The 27644-nt window shown below is 55.8% G+C and overlaps 1 protein-coding gene across 1 annotated transcript; it reads left to right on the top strand.

Annotated features, from left to right (window-relative positions):
* Positions 1–5: 5 nt before the first annotated feature.
* On the top strand, positions 6–23327 carry SSC5D (scavenger receptor cysteine rich family member with 5 domains). Its single transcript, XM_042919844.1, has 14 exons — positions 6–116; positions 661–687; positions 984–1292; positions 1480–1599; positions 1850–1963; positions 2314–2622; positions 4418–4735; positions 4972–5151; positions 7806–8123; positions 9520–10131; positions 10205–10519; positions 10642–10809; positions 18009–18155; positions 21096–23327. The coding sequence occupies exons 1-14, from the start codon at positions 92–94 to the stop codon at positions 22871–22873; spliced, it is 4740 nt and encodes a 1579-aa protein (XP_042775778.1). The 5' UTR covers positions 6–91; the 3' UTR covers positions 22874–23327.
* The last annotated feature ends 4317 nt before the right edge of the window (positions 23328–27644 follow it).

The raw sequence follows: 27644 nt of genomic DNA, 5'->3' as shown, positions 1-27644 counted from the left end.
TCTCTCCTTCCCTCCCTCCGGTGGCCGCAGCCTCCTCCCCTCTCCAGCTTGCGTCCCCTTTCACCCCGTCCCTGCCTTGGAGTCTGCAAACATGAGGGTCTTGGCCTGCCTTATCGGTGAGTGACCCCTTCTCCTTGGGGACTCAGGGACCTCTGACCCCTGAGCTCATCCACTTGAACGACTCAGACTTCCGGGACCCTGTCTCTGGTGCTTGGGATAAGGGACATCTGGTCCTCCTTGCCTGATCCCCTGAGGGACCCAGCCTTCTGCACAGCCAGCCCTACCCTCTTAGGACCCCAGGGACCTACCCTCCTCCCCCACCGGCCCTGACCCTAGGGGGGGAGGTCACCCACCATTTGACCTTAGCCAGGCCCCTGGGGGGAGCACAAAGCCTGGCTCCCAGCCCTGACCTGAGGCTTGTGGGGCCCCGCCTGTCTCAGGGACCTGAGTCTTGCCCAGCCCTCTACCCAGAGTCCTGCCTTGCAGTAGTGGGGTTTTTGGTTCAGAGGTGTGCACGTTCTGTGTGTGTGTGTGTGTGTGTGTGTGTGTGTGTGTGTGTGTGCACATGCGTTGGGGTATTTAAGACGAGGGGTCTGCACTGGAGAAAGCACCCCTTCGGGCCTGCCCTCACTCTACCCTACCCCTCCACCCCCCTTCCAGCAGCTCTGATGGGGATCCAGGCTGTTGGTAAGTGGCCCTGAGCACGGCTGCCTGACCTTGCACAGTTGCAACCCACCCCTGCCCAGCCTCACCCTCCACTGCAAACCTGGCTGCCCTGCGTGGGCCCATGACCTCGGGCACTTCTCCCCCCCAGAACCACCGCTGACCAGCCTCCCACTTCCTGTGGGGGCCACTGTTCTCCTGGGAACTCAGGAGCTGGGCGGCCGGCCTCACACCACACCCTGCAGGACAGACAGCCCCCCACCCCGCCTTTCCCGGGCCCCGCCCCCCCAACTGTCACAGCCTTTCCTCTGTCCCCCCAGAGAGGCTGCGTCTGGCCGACGGCCCCCACGGCTGTGCCGGCCGCCTGGAGGTGTGGCACGGCGGGCGCTGGGGGACCGTGTGCGACGACGGCTGGGACCTGCGGGACGCCGCCGTGGCCTGCCGCGAGCTGGGCTGCGGGGGCGCGCTGGCCGCCCCCGGAGGCGCCTTCTTTGGGGAGGGCGCGGGGCCCGTGTGGCTGAGCGAGCTGGCCTGCCGGGGCAGTGAGGGCCAGCTGGGGCTCTGCCCCCATCGCGGCTGGAAGGCCCACATCTGCTCCCATGAGGAGGACGCGGGCGTAGTCTGCGCAGGTGAGGGGCCCTTGACCCTCCTTCGGGGGCGCTCCCACAGACGCGACCCAGAAGTCCGGGCACCCCCAGCCCCAGACGCCCCCTCCAGGACTCCCAGCTCACTGCCGCCTGCCCCTCCCCCCCGGGTCTGCCTGTCTGGGGCGGGGGGTGGGGGGCGCCCCGGCCACAGCTTCTGTGCTGTCCTCAGGTCAGCGTGTGGCCAACTCCAGGGACGGGGACCATCCACCTTCGATCCTGGAGGGGGACCCCTGGCCGGGGCTGTCTGGGGAGCTGAGCCCTGGCTCGGAGGAGCCTCCAGGGACACACGGTGAGCCCACCCTAGCCACGCTCTCTCCCCGCTTCCCAATGTGAGGGAGAGGGGTCTTGCACTAGCGCCTCCTAGGGGACAGATGGAGGCAGCAGCCGCGTCCCCCGCAGGGCCCCCGTCACAGCCCCCTGCACATCCTCCTGCACCTCCTGGGGCTGTCGGGCGGCGTGGCCTGGTCCCCCCCCCCCCCCCCCCCCCCCGCGGGAGGGTGAGCGGCTCCCGGCTGAGGTCTCCCCGCTGTCTCTCCCAGCACCCCGCCCGGCTGGGACCCCACAGAACAGCTCCAGGAAGAAGGGTCCCCGGCCACCCAAGCAGGCCAAATCCACCAGGGCCCCTCAGCTGACAGCCGGAGCCCCCCGACACGGTAAGGCCCCACCACACATCTGGACCAGCCCAGCGACCCCTGGGTGCCCTCCTCTTCACCTGTAACTGGCAGGCCCCCAGCGCCACTACGCCCCTCGGGATCCAGCGAGGCCCAGCGCCCCGTCGTCCCCCGCCCCCACCTGCCCACCTGATCAGGAGACCCAGGCACCCCACCCCGCTCAGATCCTGGCACCCCTCTTCACGGCCTGGCTGGCAGGTGCATCTCAGGCCACCGCCCCCTCTGGGCCTTGGTTGCCCCGGATGGAAAACGAGGGCTGTTTGAATCTGCTTTTCCCAAGCTGCCCCCCCCCAAACAAAACTCAACACTCCCTTCTTCCCTGCCCCCCGCAGAGCGGCTGCGCCTTGTCTCGGGCCCCCACGGGTGCTCCGGTCGGCTGGAGGTGTGGCACGGCGGGCGCTGGGGGACCGTGTGCGACGACGGCTGGGACCTGCGGGACGCCGCCGTGGCCTGCCGCGAGCTGGGCTGCGGGGGCGCGCTGGCCGCCCCCGGAGGCGCCAGATTCGGCCCGGGCTCAGGGCCCGTGTGGATGGATGACGTGGGGTGTGGAGGCGGAGAGCAGGCTCTGCGGGACTGTCCCCGAAGCCCCTGGGGTCGGAGCAACTGTGACCACAGCGAGGATGCGGGGCTGGTCTGCACGGGTATGTCCCCCGCCTTCCGGACGCTTACCCGAAGCTGCTGCTTGCCCCCCCTCATCTGCCCCTACTCACAGGCTGCGGTGCCCGCACCTGCTTGATAGAGCTCTCCTCCACTCTCTCCTTCCTCCTTCCCCTTCCCTCCTCTCCCTCCTCCCTTCCTTCCCCCTCCCCCCTCCCTGCCCTCCCTCCTTCCTTCCGTTCCCTCCCTCCTCCCTTCCTTCCCCTCCCCCTGCCCTCCCCCTCCCTCCTCCCTGCCCTTCCCTCCCTCCTCCCTTCCTTCCCCTCCCCCTGCCCTCCCCCTCCCTCCTCCCTGCCCTTCCCTCCCTCCTCCCTTCCTTCCCCTCCCCCCTCCCTGCCCTGCCCACCCTCCTCCCTGCCCTCCCCTCCCTCCTCCCTGCCCTCCCCCTCCCTCCTCCCTCCCCTGCCCTCCCTCCTCCCTGCCCTCCCCCTCCCTCCTCCCTTCCCTGCCCTCCCCCTCCCTCCTCCCTGCCCTCCCCCTCCCTCCTCCCTGCCCTTCCCTCCCCTCCCTGCCCTCCCCCTCCCTCCTTCCTCCTACCACTCTCCCTTCCCTTCCCTCCCCTCCCTGCCCTCCTCCTCCTACCTCTTCCTCACTCCCTCCCCTCTTCCCTCCTCCCCTCTCCCTTTCCTCCCTCCTTCCCCTCTCTCTTTCCTCCTTCCCCTCCCTTCTCCCTCCTCCCCACTCTCTACCCTCCCCCTCCCTCCTTCCTCTCCTTCCTCCCCCTCTCCCTTCCCTCCCCTCCCTCCTCCCTCTCTCTCTTCCCTCCTACTCCTCTCCATTCCCTCCCCCTCCATGTCCCAGGGGGAGGGCAGGGAGGAGGGAGGGCAGGGAAAGGAGGAAGGAGGGGGGGGGGAAGGGAGGAGGGAGGGAGAGGGCAGGGAGGGGGAGGAAGGGAGGTAAGTTAAGACTCCAGGGAGGGCTAAGTTGCTGGGGAGAAGTGAACCCCATGAGGCGCCTGGGGAAGCTTGGTGCCCACCACACCTTTCATTCCTGGGGGGGCCCCACAAGGGAGCCCCTCGTTTCCTAGGAGCAGATGCAAGTACAGGCGTGTCTGACCCCTCTGGTTGGTTCGTGTCTCTAGAACACTGACTGGGGGTGATTTGCCCCCCAGCCCGTCTGGGGGGGGGTGGAAAGATGGACTCCACGCTCCCCAGTGGGCCCTGGGTGAGTAGGCCTCACCCCAGAAAGACCTAACAGAAATGTACCCTGAAACCAGAAGAGGTTCCTATGTAGCAGGTGGTTCTCAGCGGTGGCTGGGGGGTGGTTTTCCCATCCCCCACTCCCCAGAGGACATTGGGCGAAGTCCGGCAGCCACGCTGTAGATGCTACTCTCATCTGGGGACTGGAGCCCCGGGAGGCCGCTGGACATCCTACAGTCGCAGGACGGCCCAGGCAAAGAATGACCTGTCCAGCGATGTCCTCGGTCCCGAGCTTGAGAAGCCCTGCTTTACAGGACTGAGGCAGGCGGCCGGGGAGCGGGGGGCCAGGCCAGGGCGGTGGATGGAGGGGATCAGGGCCAATGTCACCAGGGCCTGCCCGTGGGGAGGCAGGGGCATTGCGGGCAGGTCACAGCCGGACTCTTGGCGAGAGACTTCCCATCCTGGAGCCTTTTCCTCACCGGCAAACTGAGGTTGGAGTGCCTGCTGCGCAGCGTCACCGCGGCCCGGACGGATGGCTCTGCACCCGCGTGTCTGTGCTGGTTTCCTGCACGTGGGGCTTACACCTGCTCACCCGTCACAGTCTCCCGTCTCTCTGTTCTCCCCGTCTCCCCACATCCAGGCCCAGCCCCCCGGCTGCGTCTGGCCGACGGCCCCCACGGCTGTGCCGGCCGCCTGGAGGTGTGGCACGGCGGGCGCTGGGGGACCGTGTGTGACGACGCCTGGGACCTGCGGGACGCCTCCGTGGCCTGTCGCGAGCTAGGCTGTGGCGGCGCGCTGGCTGCCCCCGGAGGCGCCTTCTTTGGGGAGGGGGCTGGCCCCATCCTCCTGGATGACCTTCGGTGTCGGGGTAACGAGACAGCCTTGCGATTGTGTCCAGCACGGCCCTGGGGCCAGCACGACTGTCACCACCGGGAGGACGCCGGGGCCGTGTGTGACGGTGAGGAGGACAGCAGGGACCGCCTGGCCGGGGGTATGCTAGAGCCACCAGTAGAAGTGCGGAGAGCTGGGGGGGGAGGCTCGCGTGGTCTCATAGCGTACACCCCACGGGCCCCTCTCTCCTTCCGTCCTGACTGCCGCCTCGCCCCATCTTGTCCCCATCCGTGCAACCTCGTCCTGCAATGGCGGTCCTGGGCTGGAGGGCGGCACGTGGTGATCACCGTCCCCCCGCCCCAGGGATGCCTCTTGGATATGTCCCTCCCACGGCCCCGGCGGCGGCGGACGGCAACCACTCTGCGTCCCGCGACGCGGCGTCAGGGCCCCCGCCCCCCACGGCGAGTCAGGCCTCGCGGACCGCGGGCGCCTCCCCTCCGCCTGCCTCCCCCACTGCCCCGCGGGAGCCTGGACCTGAAGCCGGTGAGTCTGGAATGCTCCCCAAGGAAGCGGGGTCTTCCCTTCTGCCTCCTCCCCCTTGGTGCCCCCCCCCCCCCCGCACCCTTTCTCCCTGCTCAGAGACCCTCTCATCAGGGGTGGAGGAGAAAACAGAGCCCCACACCCAGAAGGGTCTGTGCTTGCTTGAATACTCTGCTGTCACCATCCTGAATGTTTGGAGGTTGTCTCCTCACAAACGCTGAAGGGACCCACTCGATAGTTGTCATTTTCATTTTTTAAAAATGTGTATTTATTTATTTTGAGAGAGAGTGAGCATGAGCAGCGGAGGGGCAGAGAGAGAAAGACAGAGAGAGAGAGAGAGAGAGAGAGAGAGAGAGACCGAGTGTTCCAAGCAGGCTCCCAGCTGTTGGCGCAGAGGTTGATGCGGGGCTCGAACCCCCAAACCGTGGGATCATGACCTGAGCTGAGAGTCGGAGGCTTAACCGACTGAGTCACCCAGGCGCCCCTCGTTTTGATTTTTTAAATGTTTACTTCTTTTGAGAGAGAGAGCTAGTGGGAGAGGGGCAGAGAGAGAAGGAGAGAAAGAATCCGAAGCAGGCTCCAGGCTCCGAGCTGTCAGCACAGAGCCCCACGCAGGGCTCAATCCCACTAAGCATGAGATCACGGCCTGAGCCAAAATCAAGAGCCAGACACTTAACCAAACGAGCCACCCAGGTGCCCCAGTAGTTGTCATTTTTTAAACACCGGCGTTAGTAGTGTTCGGGGTTGGTGCAGCCAGCCGATCAAGACGGGACCGTCATTGGAAAGATAGTGGGTTTCTCTCCCACCCCCGGGCAGGGGCCACCCAGGGAAGCCCCAGGGGCGGCCAGCAGGCAGAGGGAGCGAGGGGCAAAGGCCAGCAGGAGCCGTGACTGTGGTTTCTGTGGGAAGGATTGGGCAAGGCCAGGTGGGCAGGGTCAGGACCGGCTCGCTGGAATCACTTCAGGGAGCCGTGGGGCGGAGGGGCTGCCCCTGGTTGTGGGGCACCCGGCCCTGGGGGGCTGAGGGCAGGTGGCCGGTGGCCCAGAGCGTGAGAGCCGCGTGGAGGCGGTGGGGGGGTGGGGGTGGGCCCCAGACGGGCTGGCCTGCACAGACAAGGCACGCTCCGGCGGCGTCTCTAGGAATCAGCCAACCCTCCGAGGGACAGGCTGTCCGGGTCAGCAAGGCCCAACGTCACAGCAGGAGAAATACAGAAAATAAGAAGGCAGGGTTGGCGCAGCTGTCTCCTCGAGAACAGGAGGAGAAAGGCCTCTGCGGGAAAGGCCGCAGAGAGGGCAAAATTGGTTCTCCTACTGGAGGCCTCTTTCCCCTTTTGCAGAATGACAACAACTACGAGCATTCACTCAGCATTCGCTGGCTTGTGTGTGCGCGTACTGTCCCAAGTACTCTACGTGTTTACGCCAGGTGACGCTCCCAGCCACGCGGGCCCTGGGTGCTGTCTTGTCTCTGTGTCACTCATGAAACCCCGTGATTAAAAAAATATGGGAGGGGCGCCTGGGTGGCTCAGTCGGTTGAGCGTCCGACTTCGGCTCAGGTTATGATCTCGCCGTCCGTGAGTTTGATCCCCGCATCGGGCTCTGTGCTGACAGCTCGGAGCCTGGAGCCTGTTTCAGATTCTGTGTCTCCCTCTCTCTCTGACCCTCCCCCGTTCATGCTCTGTCTCTGTCTCAAAAATAAATAAACGTTAAAAAAATTTTTTTTTTAAATATGGGGAAGTCAGGACTCCAATGAAAGCAATTTGTTCCAGGGCCCATATTCTCTTTTTTTTTATTATGGTACAATATATACATAATATAAAATTGACCATTTCAGTCGCTAGTAAGTGTACAGTTCAGTGGCATTAAATCCATTCGTAAGGTCGTGCAGCCGCCAGCATCCAGCTATAGGACCTTTTTGTCATCCAGACAGACACCCCAACCCATTAAACACGGACTCCTTAGTCCCCCAGCCCCTGGCTTCTACTTTCTGTCTCTAAGAATTGGACTCCTCTGGGGACCTCGTAGTATTTGTGCGAATGCCCTCCAGCTTCATCCATGTTGTGACACGTGTCTGAATTCCCTTCCTTTTAAAAAAGTTTTGTCTTATTTTATGTTTGAGAGAGAGCGCGCGCGAATGAGGGAGGGACAGAGAAATGAAGACAGAATCCGAAGCGGCCTCCAGGCTCGGAACTGTCAGCACAGAGCCTGACATGGGGCTCAACGAGCTCAACGAGTTCACGAGCAGTGAGATCATGACCTGAGCTGAAGTTGGAAGCTTAACCGACTGAGCCCCCCAGGTGCCCCCAAGTTCCCTTCCTTTTCAAGGTGGAATCATATTCTGTTCTGTGTGTATACATACCTCATTTTGCTGTCCCTTCAATCTAGTGACGGACGTTTGGGCTGTTTCCAAGAACAGTGCCGCTGTGAACATTTGTGTGAATAGCCATTTTCACTTTATCTGGGGTATATCCTGGGGAGTGGGACAGTAATTCTATGTTTAACTTTTTGAGGAACCGAGACTCTGCCCGACCCTATCCCTGTGCCTAAGGCGGACGGTGGCCCAGCGGAGGACTAATATGCGGCTGGATGGAAGGCAGGTGGAGGGACACAGAGAGCTGGACGGCTTCCTGACTCCCATCCTTTGGGTCTCTTCCATCCTAGGCTCCCCCCAACTGCGCCTGGTGGCAGGGCCCAGCAGGTGTTCGGGCCGGCTGGAGGTGTGGCACGCAGGGCGCTGGGGGACGGTGTGTGACGACAGCTGGGACCTACGGGACGCTGCGGTGGTCTGCCGCGAGCTGGGCTGTGGCGGAGCTCGGCAGCCGGACCCTGCCGCTGGCCGCTTTGGCTGGGGGGCCGGCCCCATCTGGCTGGACGACGTGGGGTGCTTGGGGACCGAGGCTTCGCTCTCTGACTGCCCCGCTGCGCCCTGGGGGAAGCACAACTGTGCTCACAATGAAGATGTTGGAGTCACCTGCACTGGTAAGGAGGCCCTAGCCACCCACTAGTTCCTGGAGGGCTTCCTGGAGGAGGGAATGGGAACTACCATCTACTGAATGCCCGTCTCCTAAGCCCGGGCCCTGGGCTGGGTGTTTTCACACGTGTGACCTCACAATACGTCCAAGTTAGTGGATGTTATGCTCAATTTACACGATGAGGCTGAGGCACAGAGAGGTTAAGTAACTTGCACAAGGTCACACGGCAACGAAGTGGCAGAGTTGGGATTCTTTCTCCCCCTCCCATTCCCAAGAACGCTCCCCAAGACGAAAGGAAGTGAAGACAGGGCCACTGGGAGATGCACAGAAGCCAGAGTGAGGGCCAGCTGCAGTAAAATCAGGCTTCGTGTTCACCGTTCGCTTCCAACATTTATCGAGTGCCAGGCACTGAGCCAGGTGCTGGGGCCTCCGGATGCAAAGAACACAGTCCCGGCCTTTGGGAAGCTCGCAGCTCACTGACGCAAAGATGTACCAACAGATCACTGCAAACCTGTGTGACTTGTTACCATTTGGGAGGTCCCCAAGACCAACTTCAGGTTCCATAATTTCCTAGAAGGACTCACAAAAGTCAGAAAAGCTGTCTTAAAAGCCAGCCGTGGGAGGCAGCACAGGGGGCAGGTTCAGGAGAGACCTTCATGGAGCTTCCAGCCACCCTCTCCCAGGGGAGTCATGCGACATGTGACAGCACATATGAAGTACTGCCAGGCAGGGACGCTCCCCAGACTCGGTGTGCAGGCTTTTTATAGGAGCTCGGTTACAAGCTGTGCCTGCCCACCTATCACCTGTCCACGGCACAACGTGGGTACCGATTCTCTGGTCGCCCCAGGAGCCGGGGGGCAAAGGGCCCAACCTTCCTCTGGGCACAGTGAACATTTTCCTGCACACAGTGCTAATCCGAGAGATGAGAGAACAGTGGCAGCCGTAGCAATGGAGCCCCTGCACCTATGCCCTTTCCCTCTCCTCTGGAGGCCGTGGGAGCCTCAGCAGGGTTTTCAGCTGGGGAGTGAGCTGTCAGATCTGGTACCACCCTGGTGACTGGTGAGAGGTGGACAGTGAGAAGTCACAGGAAGTGAGGCCACGCGTGGCCAGAGAGAGGAGGACGACAGGTCGGATGTGAGAAGGGCACAGAGGGCCAGTCACATCGCTGTACGAGACAAGGAGGCAGGGGGTGGGGTCAGATTTGGCTGGCCACAGTATCCCCAGGGTCTGGCACAGTGCCTGGATTGCAGAAGATGCTCAACAAATGTTTGTCACGTGAATGAGTGAATGAATAATGAAGGGATTAATGGAAACTTGGTGATTGCAGAGAGGGGAGGTGTAGACAGATAATCTTGTCATTATGGTGTCCGCCATCTTCCCTGTCCTCTCCTCGCACCTTCCAGAGACCCCTGGCCTGGACTCTATCTCAGACCCCTTCAGTTGGAGCTGGATCCCTGGCCTGGGTAGAGATCCAGACGCCTGGCTTCCCGGGGAGCTGGCCACCAAGCCCTCTGCGAGGCTGACCCCCAGCGTTCCTGAGAAAACCACCACCAAGGCCCCAGGGAAAATGCCCAAGAGTACTAAGAAGTGGGTGACCAAAAATGCAAAGCGACCGACCACTCAGCCCCCCGTGATGCCAACCACTAAACATTCCAGGGTCCTGAGCACCCAGAGGCCCCTTGAACTGACCTCACGGACCACCACAACCCTGACCACCGAGGCCTCCCACAGACCAGTTTCAGAGTCTACTGCAAAGCTGACCACTGGGGTCCCCCACGGGATGACCTCACATACCACTGCAACACGGACTCCCCGGGCCCCCCGAGAACGGACCTCTAAGGCCATGGCAACGTCAACCACTCAAGGCCCCCGAGAGGTGACCTCTGAGGCCACCGCAACGCGAATCCCTCTGACCCCCAAGGAGTCATCAGCTGAGATCCTAGCAGCACAGGGTTCTCCAGAGTCACCCAAAGACCCAGCCCCCTCCCCCACTGGGAGCACCACTCGGGGATCAGGTGAGTGGAGGGAACACAAGAGGTGAGGCTGGCCCCTCTTGACCCCTCCTGACTTGGGGCCTTCTACCGGCAGGCCCGTTCCGCGTGCGTCTGGCTGATGGGCCCAACCGGTGTGCTGGCCGGCTGGAAGTGTGGCATGCTGGGCGCTGGGGGACAGTGTGCGATGACAGCTGGGACCTGCGGGACAGTACCGTGGCCTGCTGGGAGCTGGGCTGTGGAAGGGTCCGGCCCCGAGTGGGCAAAACCCACTACGGCCCCGGGACGGGCCCCATCTGGCTGGATGACGTGGGCTGCAAGGGAATCGAGGCCTCGCTGAGTGACTGCCCTGCTGGGGCATGGGGCCAGCACAACTGTGACCACGAGGAAGACGTGGGGCTCACCTGCACTGGTACTGGGGATGGGGTGGGGGACCCAGAGTCACTGCAGGAGATTCTGGAAGGGTAGTTTGGAGCTGCAGCAAGGACCTTGGAGACAGGGCAGGGCTCAATCCATGCCCCACTTTCTCCCAAGGCTACGCCGATGAGGATGATTATCCCCCCTGGACCTGGGATCCCACCTCGGGAGAGGACCTGGCCAAGGGGACCACCGCCGCAGGGGTGCCTGGACACACGCTCTCCTGGGGCACCACCAAAAGCCCAGGGGGACCCTCCCCAGCAACCAGGCGTCTTCCACACACAGGTGAGGGGCACGGCCAGGGTGCGGAGGGGGCCATCATCGACCTGTGCGCGCCTCCCCAGGCAAGTTTTCCGTGGCCCTAGGGCCCCTAAAACGTTCCCTCTGGAACTCCTCGTGGAGAGGCTTGAAGAGGAGACCCCCCCCCCCCCATTCCCACCCCAGGCACCGTGTGTCTCCGAGAATCAGACCAGACTTCGCAGGGTCTGAGCCCACGGTCCTCCCGCAAACCAGCCAACCAGCAGTGACACCTGAGCCTGGGCCCTTCCACCCCGACAGCCCCAGCTGGCCCAGGTCACCGCGTTGTCATCCCCCCAGCGCCCTCCACTTGGTCCTCCCCTCATGCTCTGGTCTGGGTCAGGGAGTGGTTCAGTGGCGGGGTGAGGAGCCCCGAATGGAGGGTTCCCCTCCCTTTGGCCAGTGGGGCGGCCTTCAGCCCCACAGTTCGGCCCGCGGCCCCTCTCACTGCAGCGGGAACTGTCCTTTCCACCTCTGTGGCCACACCTGGGGGCGTGGGCCTCAGCCCGGCCCTCTCCGGCTTCACAGCGCCTCCCTCCCGGGCCAGCGCCCTGGCGCTTGCGTGTACGTGCGTGCGCGTGCCTTCGTGGGCGTCTGCGCGGCCCACGTCCCTGCGCGTGCGCGTACGTGTGGGCGCGTGCACTCGTGAGCGTTTGCGCGGCCCACGTCCCTGCGCGTAGCGTGCTGTCGCGGGTTTCTCTGTGGCCCGCCCCCGCGTGCGTGTTGGTGCTCTCGCGAGTTTCTCCTTGGCCCGCGTGCGTGCGCGTGCACGCGCCCCTCCATCCTCTCGGCCCTCCCCGCTCGCCCATCCACGCCGCCCCTCCGTCTCCGCATCTCCGCGTGTCCGCCTCCTGCTCCCCGTGGCTCTCGCGTGCTCGCATCCAGTGCACGCTCCCAGCCTTCCTGTTTTCCACACTCCACGCCTCCGCCTCCTCTTCGGGTTCCGCTGTTTCTCAGGCCGGGTCACTACTTTCCCCATCTGACCATCCCCCTCCCCCCCCCCCCCCGCGCTCCTTGTCACCCTCGTGCTCCTTGCCTCGCACGGTGGCTTCTTCGTCTTCTCCTCACGGCTGTCTCCTCCTGCCCCGGCCCCACCTTTGCCGCCCGGTCCAGCCTGCCGCACCCGCTGCGCCTCGGACTGCTCTCGCCCTCTGCTTCTCCGTGTGCCCTCCCATCTCCTGAAGGTCCCACTTCTGCCTGTCGCCCCGCGCTCCTCTGCCCCTCTTCTGCGAGACTCGTCCCCTCAGGACCGCCCCTCCCCTCGCCCCCTTTCCCGCCTTTTTGTGGCGCGCAGCACGCACGCGCACTCCGCGGCCCTTGGCGAGAGAGCCCGGCTCCAGCGGTCTCACGCCGTGTGACGTCACAGGCGCTCTGCGCCTCCTGATTGGCCGGCCAGCCCCCGCCCGCGGTAATAAAAGCCGGGTGAAGCGCCTCGGGGGCTTCTAGAGCTGCCGCCTGTCTGCGAGGCTGGGCTTGTGTTGCGAGCGAGAGAGGGAGGGGAGGAGCAGGCCGAGGGGCCGCCGCGCTGTAGGGTGGGGGACCCGAGTTGTGAGAGCCAGGGCCCGTCCAGCCCAGTTTTAGAGGTGCTGCACCTCGGTGCATTGTGGCCAGGGTTCTAGAGCTCTTGTTCTCTGCAACCCGGAGCGGGACCCCTGCCTGTCCCGTGGCGCCCCCTCGCGGTGGAGACGGTCACACGCTGGGCGGGGAGTCCCTTCCCTGGGAGTGGGGGGGTGCGGGGTGAGAAGGCATTGCTTGAGCACCGAGAAGTGCGAACTGTGCAGGGGGAGGCTCGGGGTAGTCACGTGTACCGTCTTCACAGTGAGGCCAGCTGGGGAGTGGGAGCAAGCATAGACGTGGACTCTTGTCCTCACTGCAAGGTGACCTCGAAAAACATGAGTCCACCTCTATGAGCCTCACTTTCTTCCTCTGAGGAAGCAGTGCAGGAGAGCTCACCTTTTCTGTGCTGGGCACGCGTGGTTCCAACAACCGGGAGACCTGCGTCCTGTTGTTAACGCTCGTGTTTCAGGTGGGGGGAAAAATACTCCGACTCAGAACTTGAACTCAGGAACCCCCATGGCGATCCATTTGAAACGATTTCACACACAGTTTGCTCATTGGGCTGGGAAATATTACTGAATTACTGAGGGAATTAGCGCTGAGTTCTGGAGTCCAACTCCTTGGGTTCCGGTTGTGGCTCCACCAAGATGAGAACTAGCTGGGTGACCTCCGGTCGCAAACCAACGAGCAAAATGTGTGTGAAATAGTTTCAAACCACAGAACGTTGGCTGTTAGGTTTATTTACCGTAAATGAACAGTCCTGGGGAAGGAGTCGTTCTTTCTAGCAGAGCAATCGGGAAAAGCCTCACAGAGGAAGTGGTATTATCCCCAGCAGCAGACACCAGGAGGAAAGGATTTCTCAGAGGAGCAAAAAAGCTGACGTTGAGAAAATTGCACTGCCAGTCTGGGCCATTGTCATCTCCACTGGACTTTTAGTTCTGTCGTGTGTTTAACTGTCCGTTTGTATTGCTACCCTGACACGGAACCACACATTTAGTGGCTTAAAACAACACAAACTTATTTTGCAGTTCTGTAGGCCAGAAGTTCAACAGGGGTCTCCTAGGGCCTAAAACCGAGGCGTCAGCAGGGATGTGTTCCTTCTGGAGGCTCTAGGGAGAATCCATTGCTGTACCTTTTCCAGCCTCTAGAGGCGCCCACATTCCTTGGCTCTTGGCCCCTTCTTCCGTCTTCGGAGCCAGCAATGTTGCATCTCTCCGAACTGCCTTCAGATCTTTCTCTGTCCTGATTTTAAGGAGTTGTCCCAATTGGATTGGGTCTCCTTGGACTGATGCAGGACGATCTCTTCATCTCAAGGTCTGGACCTTTAATCACATTCTGCAGTATCCCTTTTGCCACATTAGGTAACATATTCACAGGTTCTGGGGATTAGGGCATGGACATCTCTGGGGGAGCGTTATTCTATCTACCACAGAATCTGTGTTGTAGAGACTCAGTAGGAACTTAAATGTTTGTTGAATGATTGGTTGAATGAATGAATGAGAAACCACAGTGTAAGTCTGGAGACGGCATACAGCCGAAGCTAGACAAAGTCTAGCTGAAGCTCACAAAGCTTGGATTTTCACTTCCTAGTTCACTGAAGTAACATTTCTTGAGGCTTCTCAGAATTTGGAGACACGGACATTAACTTTCTGTTAAATGCCCACTGTGTGTCAGGCACGAATACTAACCCCTGGGAACGTAGCAGTGATGAGCAAGGGAAAGGGAGGCTGAGATTTACAATTTAGAGTAGGATGGGCAAGAGATTCCTTACTGAGAAAGTGCCCTGTAAATGATGACCTTAAGAGAAGGGCCAGGACATCAGCATGGCTGAAGCAGAGTGTGCCGGGCAGGGGGAGAGTGATAGGAGAGGAGGCTAGAATTTGAGTTTTGTTCTGCATGCAGTGGTGGAGAATTTTAAGTTTGGAAGGACATGATCACATGTGTATTTTCAAAGCAGTCACTGAGGATGCCAGATGAGAAATGGATGGAGAAGCTAGAGTGCATGGAGGGAGACCCGGAGGTCTATGGCGAGGTGACAGTGGTCTTGACTGGGGTGGTGGTGGAGACTGAGGGAGAAGTGGATGTATGTCAGCTGTATGGTGGGAGTTTTGAGCTGAGGTATTTGAGCGATGGGTCAGATAGGGTGTGAGAAGAGGAAGGTAGGGGATGGGAACCCACCTTCCACTGGATCTGGGGACATTGCGGGTGGATGCAGAGGACCACAGTGGGAATATAGATCCATTGGGGATGCATTGGACACACTCAAGTGGACACATTAGATACGCAATCCTGGAGCTCTGAGGTGTGCCTGGGCTGAAGCTATAAGTCGACAGTTGGAATTTGAAGCCGTGGGGATGGATGAGGCTATGCAGACGGACAGCTGTGCCTAGCGGACCTCCCACACCCAGCTCGGGAGGTGGGATGACTCATGGATTTGGGCTCTTGCCGTATGTCATGGCTGCATGAGGCCGTGCAGAGGGGAGAGGACCCAAGATCGAATGCAGGATTAAATGTAGAGGTTGGATGATAATAAAAACAGTAATAGCTAATATTCATCAAATGCTCTCCATGTGCCAGGCACCATCTACATGTGTCACATGGTTTAATTCACTTCCTCCCCGTGGAACCTTATGAGAAGAGAACTATCCTTAACACCGTTTTACAGATAAGGAAACTGAGGTGCAGAGAGGCCAGTACAGCAAAGGGCAGAGCTTGGCTTCATACTCCATCATTTACATTCGTAGCCACTCTAGCCACGGAGACAGGGAAGGAGCATATGACAGAGTTAGCTCTGAAGAACCCAGGAAGCATAAAGCAAGGCATGACTTCATTGAGGGGGAAAAGGGAGGGGGCTTTGAATAAAATCCTGCAGGTTGAATAAAAGCTCACCAGGGAAGGAGTGAAGACTCGGGAAATTTGCACCCCGAGGGAAAGAGGTCTCCATTTAGGACCAGGTAGACCTGTGTGGGTCTGAAACCTAATACTGCGCCTTAGCTGTGTGACTTTGGGAAAGCCCCTTGCCCTCTCTGGGCTTCAGTTTGGTCATCTGTACTGAGACAGCAGCTTCTCCACCCACCCTCTCCGCATGAGATTGCCAAAAATTAATATGTCTGACAGCACCAAGGATGTGGGATAAAGGTGGGCATGAGACTCTGTTCCTGGGTAGGAGAGCGGTTTGACACTAGGGAGATGCATTTGCCTTTCACACAGCAATTGTACAACTAGGTGTTGAGCTCTCACTCATGAGCCCAGGGACACAAGTATAAATTCACTACAGTTGTATTTGTAACCGCGGAACATTGGCCACAGCCTAGCCCTCTGTCAACAGGGGCGTTGATGAACCAACAGATGTGTATTTGTACAATAGAACATTATCCAAAGGTTAAAAAGAAGGAACCGGAGATATATGGATTCAATTCCAAGAATAAGCTTATCACATGCCATTCAGTAGATGCCACCACGGTACCCACTTTACAGGTGAGGAAATTGAGTCGTGGAGAAATTGGTGGCTTGTTCACCCAGCTAGGAAGGGACACGTCCGAGAAGTAGCTGCCCAAGGACATGTACGGGATATACGTGGATGTGCATGGTCTTAAACTAATCGTAGGAAGTGTGGAGAAACAATATGGCGTCGGGGAGTACTTCCTCTGTAGCCAAGCTGTAAAGACATGTTTGGCAATGATAAGCTGGACTTTGAGCAGCGGCTCCCCCTGATGCAGGGAAGGGATGTGGTTGGGTCTCATGAGGGCTATAACTCTGCCATGCTGCTTTTTTCAATTAAAAATGCATATATTTCAATGAAAAAAAAATCAAATCGATCACACACTAATGGACCATGAGCAGGTGGCCATATCTTAGAGCACATTTCAAGAACACAGAGACCCAATGCGTGTGCTTGCAGTTGGGGGACTGACACTTTAACAGGAAGAGAGCTTCCATTTGTGTTCTTAATGGAGCCCTCCTAAAACCCAGCATCCCGAGAAGAAGTCTTCACAGCTAATGGTTTTTTTTTTTTTTCCCTCTAAACTCTTTTTTCCATTTTTAATTTTTAAATTAATAGTGCTGCTAATGTTTTTTAAAATTCCATGGGGCACCTGGGTGGCTCAGTTGGTTAAGTGTCCGACTTCGGCTCAGGTCACGATCTCACGGTCTGTGAGTTCGAGGCCCGCGTCGGGCTCTGGGCTGACGGCTCAGAGCCTGGAGCCTGCTTCTGATTCTGTGTCTCCCTCTCTCTCTGCCCCTCCCCCATTCATGCTCTGTCTCTCTCTGTCTCAAAAATAAATAAAAACGTTAAAAAAAATTAAAATAAAATAAAATAAAATAAAATTCCTAATGAGTATGACCATCAGGTAGGATTTCATAGCTATCCTCTTAAGGTATTTATCAGGCATGGGGAAGGTATTTAATTAAGAACAGTTAACAGGGAGACATGAGTATAGTATCTGCCGTGCTGGGCATCGGGATGAAGACCCTTGTTCTGTTGGCATGCAGTGTATTAGGTGACAAAGCCAGGGATTTCTGCACCTGGGACAGCTAGCCACAGAGCTCAAGGCGACCAGGACAAACATGTCCAGGGTGGCAGACACCATCCTTCTGAGCACCTCAAGGTTTGGGGTCCAGTGTGAGCAGCAACGTGTGGAAGGTGCTGGAGAGGTGGGCAGGGACAGTTAATGAAGGGATTTGAGGAACGTGGACTTTATGGTTGCACAGTTTGAATACACTAAAACCCACTGAATTGTACAGTTTAAGGTATATGAATTATATCTCAACAAAGCTATTGTTAAAATAAGTTTTTTGATCAAGCTAGAAGACTTATTTCAATCTTTCTAGTCTCCCTATATAAAATGGTATATTTTACATTTATAAAATGGCATATTTTTATATTACACAGCTGACCATTGAACAACATGGGGGTTAGGGGCACCGACTCCCACGCAGTTGAAAATCTCCATGTAACTTTTGACTCCCTTAAAACTTAACTACTAATAGCCTACTGTTGACTGGAAGCCTTACCAATAACATAAACAACACACATTTTGTATGTATGTATGTATGTATGTATGTATGTATATGTATATATATGTATTACACTGAATTTTTAGTAAGCTAGAGAAAAAAGTTACTAAAATCATAAGGAAGAGAAAACGCATTTACAGTACTGTACTGTGTTTATGGAAAAAATCCACATATAAGTGGACCTACACATTTCAAACCCACAGTGTTCAAGGGTCGGCTGTATATTATACATTTCTATGTTATATAAAATTGTCATGTAGAGATTATCTAAGAGACCTAGGAAAAATATTATGGAAATATTCCTGGTAGTTCATTACTAAATATATTACAGGGTTTTTTCCCCCTGGGAAAAAAAAAAATAAAGAATGAGGAAGAGCAGGGACTTCAGGAAAGCGAAGTAATAACTGTTCTTATTTTATAAGCTAGTTTAGTCCCAGTTTCTGTTATTGGTAGTTGAAAGCATCTCAGCTGAGTCACCAGGGTGGCTGTGGGGTCAGGGAGGAGATTGGGGTGGTGGTCCAGGTGACACAGGATGAGGCCTGAGTTGAATTCCGGGATGAACAGAGGGTCAAAATCAAGAGAAGTGAGACTCAGTTCTCCCTATATCTCTTAAGGTGACAAGGATGGTTGCGAGTCTTTTCGGACATGGGATACACCTTCAGGAGGGGCTCTGCCCAAGGGGACACCCACCACTCTTACCACTGGCACCACCCGAGACCCAGACCGTCCCTCTCCAGCTCCAAGGATCCGTGGAGACACAGGTGAGGCATGTAGCTGTGGTGAGGGACCAGGGTGTTTGTGTTGTGGGGCAGAGATGGACTGCACATTCCCCAGTGGTGACCCCACTCTTACCCCACAGACCCAACAGAAATACACCCTGAAACAAGGGGTTATTATCTACATCAGTGGTCCCAACTGGGGATGGTTGGCAATATCAGAATATGTTTGGGATCGTCACAACTAAAAGAAGGGAGTCTACTAGAACCTAATGGGTAGAGGCCAGGGATGTTGTTACATATCCTACTCCGCACAGGACAGTCCCCCACAACAAAGAATCCCAGCTCCAAATGTCAACAATGCCCGGATTTGAGAAACCCTAACCTATACTATGCAGTTCACTCTGACAAATCAGTAAGAAAATGACAGGAAACGCTCTAAGAAAATGGGTAAGAGTTATGAACAGGTGATTCACAGAAGGGGAAGCCCAAATGGCCAACAAGTTTATGTAGAAACACTCACACTCAAAAGAAATCAGGAAATTCAAATGAAAATGATGACAAGCTTGGAAAAAAAATGGAAAGGTAGCTAATATCAAGTGTGGGTGAGGACGTAAGGAGACAGACATCCCCACTGGATACAGCGATTCGATAAAAACAATTCAGCGAAATTAGGGGCACCTGCCTGGCTCAGTCGGAAGAGCGCGCAACTCTTCATCTCAGGATCGTGGGTTCAAGCCCCACGTTGGGTGTAGAGATTGCTTAAATACAGAAAACTTTTAAAAATTTTAGTGAAATTAAATATGATTGCACATTATGACCCAGCAATCCTGCTCCTAGATGTGTATTCCAGAGAAATTCTTAGGTAGGCTTATAAGGGAAACATATATGAAGGTGTTCTTTGGAACGGTGTGGTATCAGGGAGTTGGAGGCAAGTTAAGTGTCCGACAGTGGGTAACGAGAAATGCAATGGGTGCACACGATGGATCCATGCAATAGCTAAAAGAATGACTAGCTGCACACACAGCAGCACACACAGTTCATGGTAGGTACGAACAACATGATATGGAGGAAGGAAGTCAGAACCAGAGTGAGAGCTCCAGCAGAATGTGATTTACAAAAACTCAAAGCACAAACACAAAAATACACGTACACTTAATGTATTAACATACGCACTTATATGGATTCTATATTGTGTGAGAACATACATACCTTTAAGGACATATGTCAAATACGTTAAAGGAGGTAGCTATGGGAGAAAGTGAGAGGGATGGAGGTCGGGGAGGAAAAAGGAGAAAAAGGAAGAGGAGACCCTGCAGGACTGTTGGTGACAATGTACACAGGAGTATGATTAGCTTAGCTCTCTGCACCGTGGGTCTGAAAAATTAAAAATCAATACCACTCTAGATATCTGAACCCCTACAATACCTAAGCAAGCTGAGATTCTTGAAATAGTAACTAAAACCAGCCAACATTTACTGAACAATATGCCGCATGTCAGGTATTATTATTCTAAGCAATATATATATATATATATATATATATATATATATATATATCGATAAAAACAATTCAGTGAAATTAGGGGCACCTGCCTATTACCCCTTTAGCCCTCATAACATCTACATGAGCCCTATGATGTAGGTGTTAATGCCCATTTCACAGAAAACAGAAATTGAGGTACAGACATCAAGGCCTATGACAGTATTAATAGTCATGAGAGTGTCTATTATGTGCTAAGCATTGTGATAAGTGCTCTGTATACACATGAGCTCCCTGAATCCTCATGACAGCTCATCCACAAACCGAGATTCAAGACAGTTTTGTGACTTGTCCACAGTCACCCAGTTAGGAAGCGATGGAGCCGGGGTGTAAGCCCAGGCAGCCTGGCTGGAGGCCAAGCCCTTTACTTAACTGCTTCTCCAACGTTGTAAACACAAGGCAGGAACAAGATGCACCTAAAAAATCCTACAGGAAAACTGGAATCCTCTAGCGCTGTGTCATTCAATATGGTAGCTACCAATACAGCTGGCTATTTTAAGTGTAAATGAATCCAAACCATTTCCTTGGGCAGACTAGCCACATTTCAGGTACTCAGTGGCCACGTGTTATCATTTCCATCACTGAGAAAGTGACGTTTAATGGTCTAAACTCTAAATGCAGAGGACCTTGCTTCGCATCTTTCCCCCGCAATTTGTGAACTGTATCCGTGCCACCTATGGCAGGTTACCCACCATCCAGGCCTGATTCCCTGCATTTGCAAAAAGGGATACAATCCGTTCTTACCTGGAAGCTAGGCCAGGAAAAGAGGGCGAGGCTTCTCACTCTAACTCAGTCCCTAAATTTAAGGGGCTGCCCAAACACTCAGCCATCAAGGTAGATAATACCTTTATATTTTTAAAATAACAAATTCATGCAAAACATTCACAGTGAACTAAATATCAAAAATTTAACTAAAGGCAAAAATTTAAGTCTCTTTTTTGGATCTTTTGCGATAATTTTACTTAAAACTGTGACATAAAAATCTTGATCACTGAGATTGCGCTTTGGAACCGCTCTGCATCCCCCCTCACACTTCTGCCCCTTCTGGCATTTCCCACATCCCTCCCCCAAATACCCCTGCGGCCCCTCCTGCATCCCCAGGTAAGCCTCCACATCCCCCACACTTTCGCAACTCCCTGCAAGCTTCCAGTGCTCCCACCGACTTGCTGCCCCCCCACATTTTCGCTGCCTCCTGCCTTCTGAGGTAGCCCTCTCCGTCGCGTCCCTCACGCGCAGTGGAGGACGCCAGGTGGCGCCTGGAGACATTGCAGGAGGTGGGGAGGTGGGGCGCTGGGGGGGGGGGCTGAAGTCTGCCGGCGACCCAAGACGTCACGAGGCCTTGCGCCTTCTCATTGGTCAGCTCTTCCCTGGAGGGGCGTGGCGGGCCGCGGGAGTAGGTGGGGCGGACTGACCTCGGGCTATCCGTCTTTCCTCCTCCTCCAGGTTCCGAGAGAAAACTGTGGCCCCAGCGTAGGCTGCTGCGCCCCACATCGTCCCGGACGGTGCCCCCTGCCCCTTCCCCAGATCCCTCCGCTTCGTCAGAGCCCCCGGGCTCACCGGTGACCTCCGTGACCTCCAGCCCTGCGCCATGGTTCATTCCTGAGGCAGCTTCAACGCGGAAGGTGACCTCTGACCCTCCTGACACTTTGCCACCCAGCCCGGACCTGGCCTCCTGGATGAGCTCTGACCTCACCTTGACAACCCCTGGCCTCACTTTGTCTACCCCTGACGCCACTGTGATTGCAGCATCGCCGTCTGATCTCTCACCTACCCCACCACCCGCCTTGCCCAAAGAGCTGACCTCTGACCCCTCTGTACCAGAGGTGGTGACCCACCTTTTTTCTACCTCAGAGTTGACTACAGAATCTGCCACAATCCCAAACTTGGACACAGCTCCATACCCCAACTCAGTTCCAGATCATTCCAGATCCCCAGACCCCTCCATAAGCCCCTACCCCACTACCAGCCCTCACTCTGCCTTGACCTCTCACCCCTCTACCTCCACTACCTCTCAACCCACTACCACCCTTCCCCCAACTACAACACCTCACTCTACCACAACCCCTCACCCCACCACAACCCCTCACCCCACCACAACCCCTCACCCCACCACCACCCCTCAACCTGTTACACCCCCCCAACCCACCACACCCCCTCAACCCACCACACCCCCTCAACCCACCACACCCCCCCAACCCACCACACCCCCTCAACCCACCACACCCCCTCAACCCACCACACCCCCCCAACCCACCACACCCCCTCAACCCACCACACCCCTTTACCTTACCACAACCCCTCACCCCACCACAACCCTTCACCCTACCACAACCCCATACCCCACCACGACCCCTCAGTCCACCACACCCCCTCATTCTACCACTGCTCAACCCACTACAACCCCCCACCCTATCACAACCAGTTACCCTGCCACGACCCCTGACTCCACCATGACCCCTCATTCTACCACCTCTACTCATCCCACCGTGACTGCTGACCCTACCTCAACCCCTGTGGTTACTGTCAAATCCATTCTAACTTCCTTGGGAACAGAATTCTCTCCCACTCCAGCGCCAGCAGTCAAGCCTAGCCTGCACCCCTGGTTGACCTCCATGGGAGCCGCTCATCTCTCTCAGATGTCCAGCCTAGCGCCTTTTTCAGCCTCAGAGTCCATCCACCCCAGGTCTTCTCCAGGCCCAAGCATGGACACACTGTCCACTGAGGATTTCCAACCACCAAGAAGCCAGAGCCCCAAACCAACTCCACCACCCACCCAGACCCCACACTCAGCCTCTGACCCCACAGGGACCTCTGACCTCCATCTGTCTTCCACGGTCCACCCCTTGGATCAACCTCCTCCTGACCATTTCACCCTAAGGCCAACCCCTGGGCAGGACCCAGACCCCGTTGGCCCATGTGTGACTCCAGCACCACCCGTAAAGGTCATGGCCTGTGAGCCGCCTGCCCTGGTAGAGCTAGTGGCTGCTGTGAGGGATGTGAGTGGCCAGCTGCAGAGGCTGACCCAGGTCCTGAAGCAGGACCAGCAGCAGCGCCAAGCTCTGGAACTGGGGCTGATTCAGCTGGTGGAGGCCACCCGGGGTCTGGGGCAGCTGGGTGAGGTTGTAAAGAGACTGGCCGAGAGAGCCTGGCCGCCCAGCACACCTGCACCAACCACCACCACCCCAGAGGAGGAAGAAAGGCCTCTGAGGGGAGATGTGTGACCTTATATGGGATTTGAGGGGCTTAAGATGCTCCCAATCAAAAAATGAAAACCAAAGTATCTAATTAAAAACAAGGTATCAATGACATTTGTGGGGACCTAGGGGAACCCCAGGGAGATGGAATCACAAGAGTGACCTTGATTTATGAATGCCACAGGCACCATGCAAGGCACTGATTTTATGATGAGGATGTTGGTGATGATGGGTGATGATCATGATGGTCATAGTGATTATATGTAGTGAGAATGATGATGGTGATGGTCATGATGGTGACAATGACAGTGGTCACAAGGATGATGGTGATGGAAGTAATGTGGGAGATGATCATGGTGGTGATGACAATGGAAGTGATGATGATGACGAAGAAGGTGATCATGGTCGTGGGCATGATGTTGATGATCATGGTGATGAAGATCATGGTGGAGAGGATGATGATGGTGGTGGTCATGGGAATGATGGTGATGATTGTGGTGATGAAGATCATGATGGAGATGATGATGGTGGTCATGGGCATGATGGTGATGAAGGTCATGGTGGAGATGATGATGGTGGTCATGGGCGTGATGGTGATGAAGGTCATGGTGGAGATGATGATGATGGTGGTCTTGGGCGTGATGGTGATGAAGGTCATGGTGGAGATGATGATGATGGTGGTCATGGGTGTGACGGTGATGAAGGTCATGGTGGAGATGATGATGATGTTCATGGGCATGATGGCGATGAAGATCATGGTGGAGATGATGATGATGGTGGTCATGGGCGTGATGGTGATGAAGGTCATGGTGGAGATGATGATGATAGTGGTCATGGGCATGATGGTGATGAAGATCATCGTGGAGATGATGATGATGGTGGTCATGGGTGTGATGGTGATGAAGATCATGGTGGAGATGATGGTAATAATAGTGGTGATGGGCATGATGGTAATGATCATAGTGATGAAAATCATGATGGAGATGATGGTGATGAAGATGATGCCACCATGGGAGCTGATGAAGCCCTATGAAGGCAGAAATCTTTGTCCTATTCACAGATGTATGCCCGGCTCTTAGAGCCTGATGCAGGGTACACACTCCATAAATATCTTTTGAATGAGTGAGTACATGACAATAATAATAATGACTAATATTTGTTGGGTACTTCCTTTAGGTCAGGCTCTGTTTTCAGGGCTTTATGTGCCTAACGACACTTTATCTTCATGAACACCTGCTGAGGAGGGTACTGTTACCACAGCTCAGCAGAGACAGGGTGAGCTTTGGAGCCTGAATGCCTGAGTTTGAGTCCTTGTGTGTGTGAGACTGAGCCAGTTTCTTGATTTCTAGGTGTGAGTTTTTCCAGCTATGAAGGAGGGATAATAAAGACACACCTTATGGGTTGCTGTGCCGATTAAATGATAAATTAATGCATATGTAAGTGTGGATAACACAGGGCCTGGCTCTTGATAAGTGCTCGTTCTGGGATAGCTGTTATTGTACGTATCCCCTTTTTTACGGATCAGGGCACTGAGGGCCCGGGTCATTCAGGGCATACCTAATGGAGCCATGACTGGGACCCAGGCTTGTCTGACCCAGGGTTCTTGCTCATAAGTCAGAGTATCCTGGACTCGAGACCGTGACCAGGCGATGGGACTCTGGTGGTTTGTTTCCTTTCTCTGAAAGGGAACTTTCTCCACCTCTTCACTGGTGCACAGAGATAGTCATAGTGTCTGCCTTTGGGGAGGTGGTGGTTGTGGGGATTAGATGAGGTAGTGTGGGCTAGGACAGAGCTCGGCACATCATGTGCTCAGTTAACAAGAATAATCACGATCCCTTTCTGAATGCACTTCTGTGTGCCTGACCCAGTGTGCCCTCTTAACACACAACATTCCATCCTCACCACAGCCCTTTGCAGGAGGAACTCGATCCTCATTTCAGAAAGGACACTGAAGCTCAGAGAGGGCAAGCTCTTTGCCTAAGGCCACACAGCAGAGTAGGAACTCAAACCCAGAGTAATACAATGCATACTCACCTGCTTTGACATTGGCCTGGGGTTCCGGGTTAGGACTCCCATGATGGCCCCTCTCTGAGTGACCTTGGGTGCGCCCCTTCCCCTCTCTCGGTCTCGGCTTGTAAACTGGGGACCGTCTTGAGAGATCCAGCTCTGATTCGGCTCCTGTGGCCTCAGGCAGGAGACGGTTCCCTCCTCCTCCTCTCCCCGGTTGGGAGCCTGGCTCAGAGGTGTTGGAAGGTCATGGAGCTGGCGCCCCCACAGTCCTGCAAAGGCCAGCGGGGTCCAGTTACTTGTTGGGGGTGGGGAGGGATAATGTCTGGGGGTCCTGATAGATGGACTCTCTGCCCCCGTCAACAGGCGAAGGAGCACGCGGAGAATTCTGTTCCCTGGGTCTCATTAAGCCCCAGACTTACAGAACTGCTGACTGGCAAACTAGGAGGGGCTGAGGGGGGGCCTCTGCCTGCCTTCCCCTTCCCTCCTGGGTAGTTAGGGGCTCACAGGACTGCACACCAACTTGGAGGCAAAAGGTCTGCTTTCCCATTTGTAGATTGGAGCAGGTGCACCCCAACTCTGGGTCCCCCCCAGAGGGCCCCACGGGGTTTTAGGCTTCGGGCTCCCCCGTCAGTGGGCTGAGGTTGGGGAGGGGACTCTGGCCCAAGGTCCCTCCACCCTCTGCTGCCTTCTGCCAGCCCCAAAGAGGCGAGTGCTTAATTATCCGGTCACTCTATCCCTGCTTGGCCAGGCAGCTAAGCCCAAACATCTGGCCCCGGGGCCCAAGGCCAGGGTGGATGGCCAGCCTCCACCTACTGCTGGCCCTGACCTGGACACCTCCCACGGGACGGCTGAGCCCTCTGCTGTGCCCGCCAGCTTGCACCAGGCCCAGAACAGTAGCTGCAGAGGCCTAGCAAGGTCAACTGATGCAGAAAAAACATTTGATAAAATTCAACACCCATTCACGGTTTACACACATACACTCTTAGCAGAGTCGGAGAAGAGGGGACTTCCTTAATCACACAAAGGGCGGACAGAGAGACACAGATCTATCCTTTCCTGTGGGCAATAATGACAGTCCGTGTAGAAAACCCCAAAGAATCCAGTGCACAAATGATTGGTGTTAGTAAGAGTTCAGCTAGGGTGCAGGATCAGTACTCTCGAGTTGTGTCCCTTGCACCAGCAAGTGTGACCCGTGCTCTGGTGGCATGGGGCTCACCAGCACTGCCTCAGACCCACCAGATCAGAATCCGGGTTGTAACAGGGAGGCAGGTGATTCATGGCTGGCAGCCTTCATGTGTGAGAAGGATGGCCCAGGCCATTTGCATATCTGTGTGGCACCGAACTGCGAAGACTACTGCCAAAGAGCTTGTTTCTAGAGGCTTCTCTGCTGGCCCTGCTCTGGCCCGAGGCAACCCCCCCCCCCCCCATGCGAGCAGGGTGCAGGTTGGGTGCGGCCGCAAGGGTTTGATTCTCTGCGGCAACCGTCCTGACGTTCCTCATGAGTTTTCGTTTTGTGTTTTGTAAGTGAGGTGGATGGGACAGTGAAGCACGAGCCTGGGCTCAGGCCAAGTCACTTCCCTAATGGGTTCTGGTGGCTGGATCCTGGTCCCATCCCCGTGAGGATCTACCAGCCAGTATCCCCATGCAGAGGGAGAGAGAGAGGACAGAAATACTTTTTTTTTTTTTAAACGAGAAACTCCACATTTTCACTTTGCACCGGACACCCACATGACCCAGCTTGCAAGCTTGGGGTTCCCCAGCTGGTGGGGGGCAGAATGTCCTTCGTGGCCACAGGCCCGGGGAACACGTTAGAATTGCTGGGTGGGTTTTAAGAACAAAGACTGTGAAATCAGGCCAGAGCTGGGATGGAATTCAGGCTCTTTGGAAAGTAGGGTGTTCCCTATCGGGGCCTCAACTGTCTTTTCTGTAAATCGGAGGAGGAGTAGGAAGTGGGTCCTGAATTTAAGGGCTTGGTTTGTGATTAATTCAGAGCTACTGCAAAGACAGAAGGGCTTTATCCTTTCTCTTTAATGGGGATTCAGGGGCCGGAGAAGGAAAGAAAACCGATCAAGGCATGAGAACCTGGGAAAAGCCTGTTTTGTGGTGTTTTGTTTGTTGTTGTTGTTGTTGTTGTTGTTGTTGTTTTTCATCTCATTGAGATGAAATTTACATGTCATAAAATTCACCCTTTCTCCGTGTACAATTCAGTGGCTTTTAACATAGAGAATTGTACAACACATACCACAATCTAATTCTAGAACGTGTCCACCACCATCACCACCCCCAAGAAGAAACGCTGTGCCCCTTAGTGGCTGTTTCCCATTGTCCCCCAACAGCCCCACCCTCAGCAGCCACCAGTATTTCCTCCTCTGTCGATTGGCCTATTCTGGACATTTCCACAACGGAATCCTACGATGGATCATCTTCCACGACTGGCCTGTCTCTTCCTGTGGTGTTTGTGAGGTCCGTCCACGCTGTGGCATGTATCAGTGCTCCCTTTGTCCCTTTTCATGGCCAAGTAATGTTCCAGAGTATGGATGGACCACATTTTGTTCATCCACTCATCTGTTGATGGACATTTCAGTGGTTTCCGCTTTTTGGCTCTTGTGAGTAACGTTGCTGTTAGTATCTGTGTGGACGCACGTTTTCGTTTCCCGTGGGCACATACTAGGAGCGGAATTGCCGGGCCACGTGGTAATTCTGTGTTTAATGTTTTGAGGAACTGCTGACTGTCGTCCACAGTGGCTGCACTGTGTCACATCTCGCCAGCATGGCACGGGGGCCCAAC

Source organism: Panthera leo, chromosome E2 (genome assembly GCF_018350215.1).
Source record: "Panthera leo isolate Ple1 chromosome E2, P.leo_Ple1_pat1.1, whole genome shotgun sequence".
In the NCBI taxonomy this organism is placed as follows: Eukaryota; Metazoa; Chordata; class Mammalia; order Carnivora; family Felidae; genus Panthera; species Panthera leo.
The sequence above is the reverse complement of the archived record's forward strand: the minus strand, read 5'-3'. Positions and strand labels throughout refer to the sequence as shown.